This window comes from Agrilus planipennis, unplaced genomic scaffold (assembly GCF_000699045.2).
Source record: "Agrilus planipennis isolate EAB-ADULT unplaced genomic scaffold, Apla_2.0 scaffold146, whole genome shotgun sequence".
NCBI lineage: Eukaryota > Metazoa > Arthropoda > Insecta > Coleoptera > Buprestidae > Agrilus > Agrilus planipennis.
The window spans coordinates 39,880-45,428 of record NW_020438977.1 but is presented as its reverse complement, the minus strand read 5'-3'; the positions used below and the strand labels follow the sequence as shown (position 1 = coordinate 45,428).

Sequence of the window (5,549 nt, the reverse complement as noted above, 5' to 3'; positions counted from 1 at the left end):
AATACAAGACAAACTAAAACTACAAAAGTTTTTCTGGATGATTGCATCAAAAAGTTAGACGTACACGAATTTCCAAACATTGAATTTGTTAAGGTAGTGGGAAACCATTTTAAAATTAAATAAATAAACATTTCATAACTGATATGTGTTTTCTTTCTGAAATTATTTTATCTTTAATTTACTGAAGTACTGAAGTGCACTATAAATATATATTTATTTTCGATAAATAAAATCGGTAAGTAGTCGTTAACTTAATTATCGGAGCTGATGTGAACGGCAGGGATCTCGGCTAGTACCCGGGAGGGAATTCGACTGTCTATATTTTAACCAAAACTACCTGCGAGAGGGAATTCGGCATCACCGGTTTCTACTTTTTCGTCTTTTGTTGATTATTTTAATAATCCAAGTCGATCTAAGATGAACTTATAGCAATTAAATGACTTATACGTAATTTTTCTGAAACATATCCTTTCCATTATTCTAATTTATATTGTTAATTATCTTATAAAACTAAATTTTACTAGACAAACTTAAACATTTACCTAACTATTTTGTTATTACATCGTCTTTAGTCTCTAACAGTGAATGTAATTTAATTGGAATAATTCGTTATATAAAGCACATGTATGTAGTTAATTGATTGCGTGTCGCAATTACTGCGAAGCATTTTGAATAATATCTTGAAGAAACATCGCTTTGAGTTTAATTTCATAAAATTTATTTAAAATCTTTACAAACAAGTATATACTTATGTTCTGACAGATATGCCGTTATTCAAAAGAAGACCACAATTTCTGTACTGAAGGTAACGGTAAAAAAAAACACTTGAGAGTTTCATTCGCACCAACTACTAATGCTAGTAGGTGGACAGCCCCTCTAATATACAGTATAGTACCGGTAGGTACTGATTAGGCCAGAATTATTTGTCAACAATTCCGATCGATTGTTTACAATGTTGGAGGTACTTGTACTTGATTAGCAATTTCTAAATTTTCTGGAAGTGTTTTATACCTTTCGGAGCCAATCGTTTCTACAAAACTTAAAAATTAAATACCAATTCCAAGTAATCCCAACATTGCAAACAATTTAACCGACCACTGCGTAGACCTTTTCAGGTACTTATAAATATTTATGATAATTACTGTTAAAAATTAATATAGAAATTGTGTTTTTCTTTTGAATAATGACATAGTTTCTTGGGCATATACCCACAGATGTGGGGAGGGGCAGAGAAGGGCAACAGTGTTACCGGAGCCTGAACTGCTAACACTATATTAGCTGGCTAATCACGTGTCTATCTATCGACATAAGTACTACTATGAAAATTTATTTTCAATTTTTTACGCACTATAAACTACCTCCGGTTAATGAGGGAAAATTTATTGTTGTGCTCACAGGGAATCGAACCCGTTTCCTTTACCGTTGCGCACCAGTGCTCTGACAACTAAGCTACGAGAGATAACAACAATAACAACGACAAACCATACTTATTAGGTCACAGATCTGTCGAACTAATGTAATTATATTAACACTATATATATGAAACAACTTTGACATATAATAGTTGTTAATAACAAATGTTAATGTGAAAATTGATTTTCAATTTTTTACCCACTATAAACAACCTCAGGTTAATGAGGGAAAATTTATTGCTGTGCTCACAGGGAATCGAACCCGGGACCTTTACCGCTGCGCACCAGTGCTCTGACAACTATGCTACGAGAGATAACAACAATAACAACGACAAACCGTACTTATTAGGTCACAGATCTGTCGAACTAATATAATTATTTTAATACTATATATATGAAACAACTTTGACATATAATAGTTGTTAATAACAGATGTTAATGTGAAAATTGATTTTCAATTTTTTACCCACTACAAACTACTTTAGGTTAGTGAGGTAAAATTTGTTGCTGTTGCCACACCTTCGCCGGAAATCGAACCCGGGACCTTTCGCTTTATGCTCTGACCACTAAGCTACGAGAGATGACAACAAATTTTCCCTCATTAACCCAAGGTAGTTTATAGTGGGTAAAAAAATGAAAATGAATTTTCACATTATTAACCACTACATATAAACGTAAGTACTGTTTATAAATTTGAAAATGGTGTAAAATTCAGGAAATTCTGGACTTGCACCATTAAAGGCGCCTATGGGTAGTTTTATATAAATGCAACTGTACTTTCAAGATCACCAAGATCGTTTATTATATACCTGCCTAAATAATTCCTTCCGTTACTTTCAGGCAATAAAAAAAACATCTACTTATTCCTGATTGTTAAATTAAGGATAACAACTTTACACTTTACATATTATTTAATAAGCAAAATCTAGTACAGACCTGCTTGCCTTTTTTTTGTAGCGCTACTTCAATACCACGTAATATCTCTTCAATTAAATTATGCTACTAAAACGTGACGATGTTAGATGATTTATATCCTTGTTTGGTTGCTATTAGTGAAGTATGTAGGTACTAGGTAACTATGTAGACATCCACTCAAGACCTGTGTCAATTCCGATGGATCATTTAGTAATTACAGAAAAGACTGTCAATAGCCCGACGATGACCACGCATCTGGTTGGTACATTACAACTTATTCATATCCATTTCTAATTAAACGATGACTTCCACTTTCATGAAACCCAACAGTGCGTTATTTGCAATTAAAGAGAAATTGTTATTAATTAATAATGAACAAGATTCTTTTAAAAATACGTTCGTATAGATAACTAACTATTTATTTAAAGATATTTCAATATAATCGTATAGTTTAGATACAAAAAACCAGAAAATATTTAAAGATGTCCAATTGGTTTTTTGCAACACTCCTTTGCAGACTATATGGATGGTGTATTGTATTGCAAAATACGTTTTTTTTTTATTAGGTACTTCCTTATTTTTTTTTTTAGGTTATATATTTCCGCGCGCGCCCCTTTTTAACCTTGCGACCCTAGGCATATGCCTACTTTGCCTTATGGATAATCCGCCGCTGCCCCTTAGATTAGATTAAAATTTTAATCTCGCACCGTTTCTTACATTAAAAGTAGATACCTAATATGTTTAAATGTGGGAGAAACTCCTACTTATGTACAAATTAATAAACATTTCAATTAATTACCAAATGACTGAAATATTATGTATGTAGATTGTTGGTACATGTTCCATGTTGAAGAACCACAAGCAACAACATGAATGGTTCAACGATTACAAAAACCTCAACTCATCACATGGAGTAACTTTTTTCGGAAAGCTAGGTATTGCTGTTCTTGTGTTTAGCTTAGCCTTTTCTTGCTAACGTTGTATGTAAGTAATAAAATATTTAGGGATGGTGATTATACATGTTCGTAAAGGTATAAGAATTTAACAGTAACTGTCATCACACATTTACGTCTTATTTATTTTTATATCAAAGCGTACGCATAAATAGATGTACTTCTGTATTTTTCGTTATTTAAGTCAGAAATAATTTTTTTCGAATTAATGAAGGTAGATACCTATTACGGTTCATACCTACTCGGTAAAATTAACTTTGCTTCGTAAAATACCTTGTCGACCTCTCATTAATGTCATTAGCTATTAACTATTTACAGATAACGTCAAGTAAACAGTGTTGACATTTTAATGTTTTGTGTAGTAAGAAATAAGTATTAGGTATACTTTTTAACAAAAAATAAAACAGAAACACTAAATATTATCCACAAAATGACCATAAATTAAATCCACAAACTACCTACATTTTTAATGTTGTGAAAACCAGCCACAACAAGTTTTTACGATTTTAGGTTCACTTACGTTTGTTTTTTGACATGCCTCCTTCGGGAAGTCAGAGTATAGGATTCACGATGGCCTGCACTAAAGTATTTCATAATCTTTGGAATTGATTGCACACGGTTAATTACTCTTAAAACTTAAAGAGTAATCGTTATTTCTTAATTAACACTACACTACAACCACCTATTTAACTTCAACTCACTTATTGTAAACAGGGTATGTTGCTTTAAATCTTTTTTAAGATATGTAAACAAACACTGGCCCACTTCTTACGGTGTTCCTTTAAATATGTTTAAAACGAAACATTAAGCAGATCAACACATATGTGTTCTATAAACAATTGTTTTACGCCATCCTGGCCGAATTTGAAAAACAGTGCGACCTGTATTCTTCTTTTGAATTTAACCACGTGTTTGACACCGTAACAGCAATATCGGTAACAATCGGACCGTTTAATGCACGTGCTCGTACACCGACAACGGCACGCATCTTACCTCATATACATCACCATAAACACTACCTTCGCTGACTTTCGGTCCACGCTCTACGTCCGGAGCAGCGCAGCAGCAGTAGTAGCTCGAAATGAAGGGTCTGGAATGAGTCAGCGGCCCCACCATACCTTCCGTCTCTCTTGTACAAATAAAAACACGGATTATTCCTCTCGTTCGGCTGGGAGCAATATCGCTCCATCAAGCGTTTAACGATAAATAATCTTCAGGCATATATCAAATTCTTCATTCGGCTTTCTGAAGAAATATATGTATTTCCGCGATGTGTGCAAGTTGGATTTTATGCAACCCCGGATTAGGGTACTAAAACGCGATATTGGTAATTAGAGAAAATACCTAATTCGCTTGCAATATAAAAAACGAATACAAGACATTTTTACAAAAAAAAAAGTGGAAATTAATAGAGTGCATCAAACAATTCTGGTATTAATGCAATTAGTGGAAGAAGAAACTTGTTGAATAATGCAATAACCTGTTTTAAGGCAGTTTCACTTGAAATCATCTAATTGTAAATCTACAAGTTGTTACAGCGTCAAACATTTAAATTAATTAAGGTCGGATTCAACATTAAATAAAAGAATACAGATGATTTTTTTTAATTAGGTATATCGCCTATAATTCAGTATATCTGTTCTTTTCAAGTTATTATTCAAGTAAATTTCGAGAAAAAGATTTCCAATACGTATGTATTCAAATATCAATAAATATAATAAGAAAGACATCAGGTAAAATTTCGTTTTTGAAGATATCAATAAATAGTAATGTCAATCTTGAAACTAATTAAAAATTGTTTAATTCGAACGGCTACTTCTACATAGCAAGACTATAGTGAAATTGTTCATCAATGTACGTGGTAAATTAGCAATAAAATGACTGAAATCAAAAGTGGTGTCACTGTTAAAATGCTTCAGAAACTCAAATGTGAGTTTGGCAAAATCTATTGCAAGCATTTTTTTTCCATCACTAACATCACTGGATTCTTTTGGTACCGACGCGATTCCGACGTGAATTTAGTATCACAAATGCATGAAAAGTAAGCAAGTAAATATTTTTAACCAACCCGCGACTTCGCTAGTGTTCATGTCCTAAATATATTGTCAAAGACCAACGACGACCGTATAAAATTAATCTTTCTATCCCTCGGTAAGAGTATTGCATTTTTTTTTGATAAATGGTACCCTAGTTCTATTCTGTATTTTTGACAATGTTTCATGATATGTTTTATCCGCGCCTTCGTCCTAAAAATAACAGGTCAATTGAA

At 32.7% G+C, this 5,549-nt stretch overlaps 1 protein-coding gene across 2 annotated transcripts in view; it reads right to left on the bottom strand.

Annotated features, from left to right (window-relative positions):
• LOC108737705 (rap1 GTPase-activating protein 1) overlaps positions 1-4,293 on the bottom strand; it is a 385,828-nt gene extending 381,535 nt beyond the window's left edge. For both annotated transcript variants that reach the window (XM_018470764.2, XM_018470765.2), the window contains exon 1: positions 3,801-4,293. In XM_018470764.2, coding sequence (XP_018326266.1) covers positions 3,801-3,874 — 74 coding nt within the window. In that variant the 5' untranslated portion in view covers positions 3,875-4,293. The remainder of the gene's footprint in view (positions 1-3,800) is intronic.
• Positions 4,294-5,549: the final 1,256 nt, after the last annotated feature.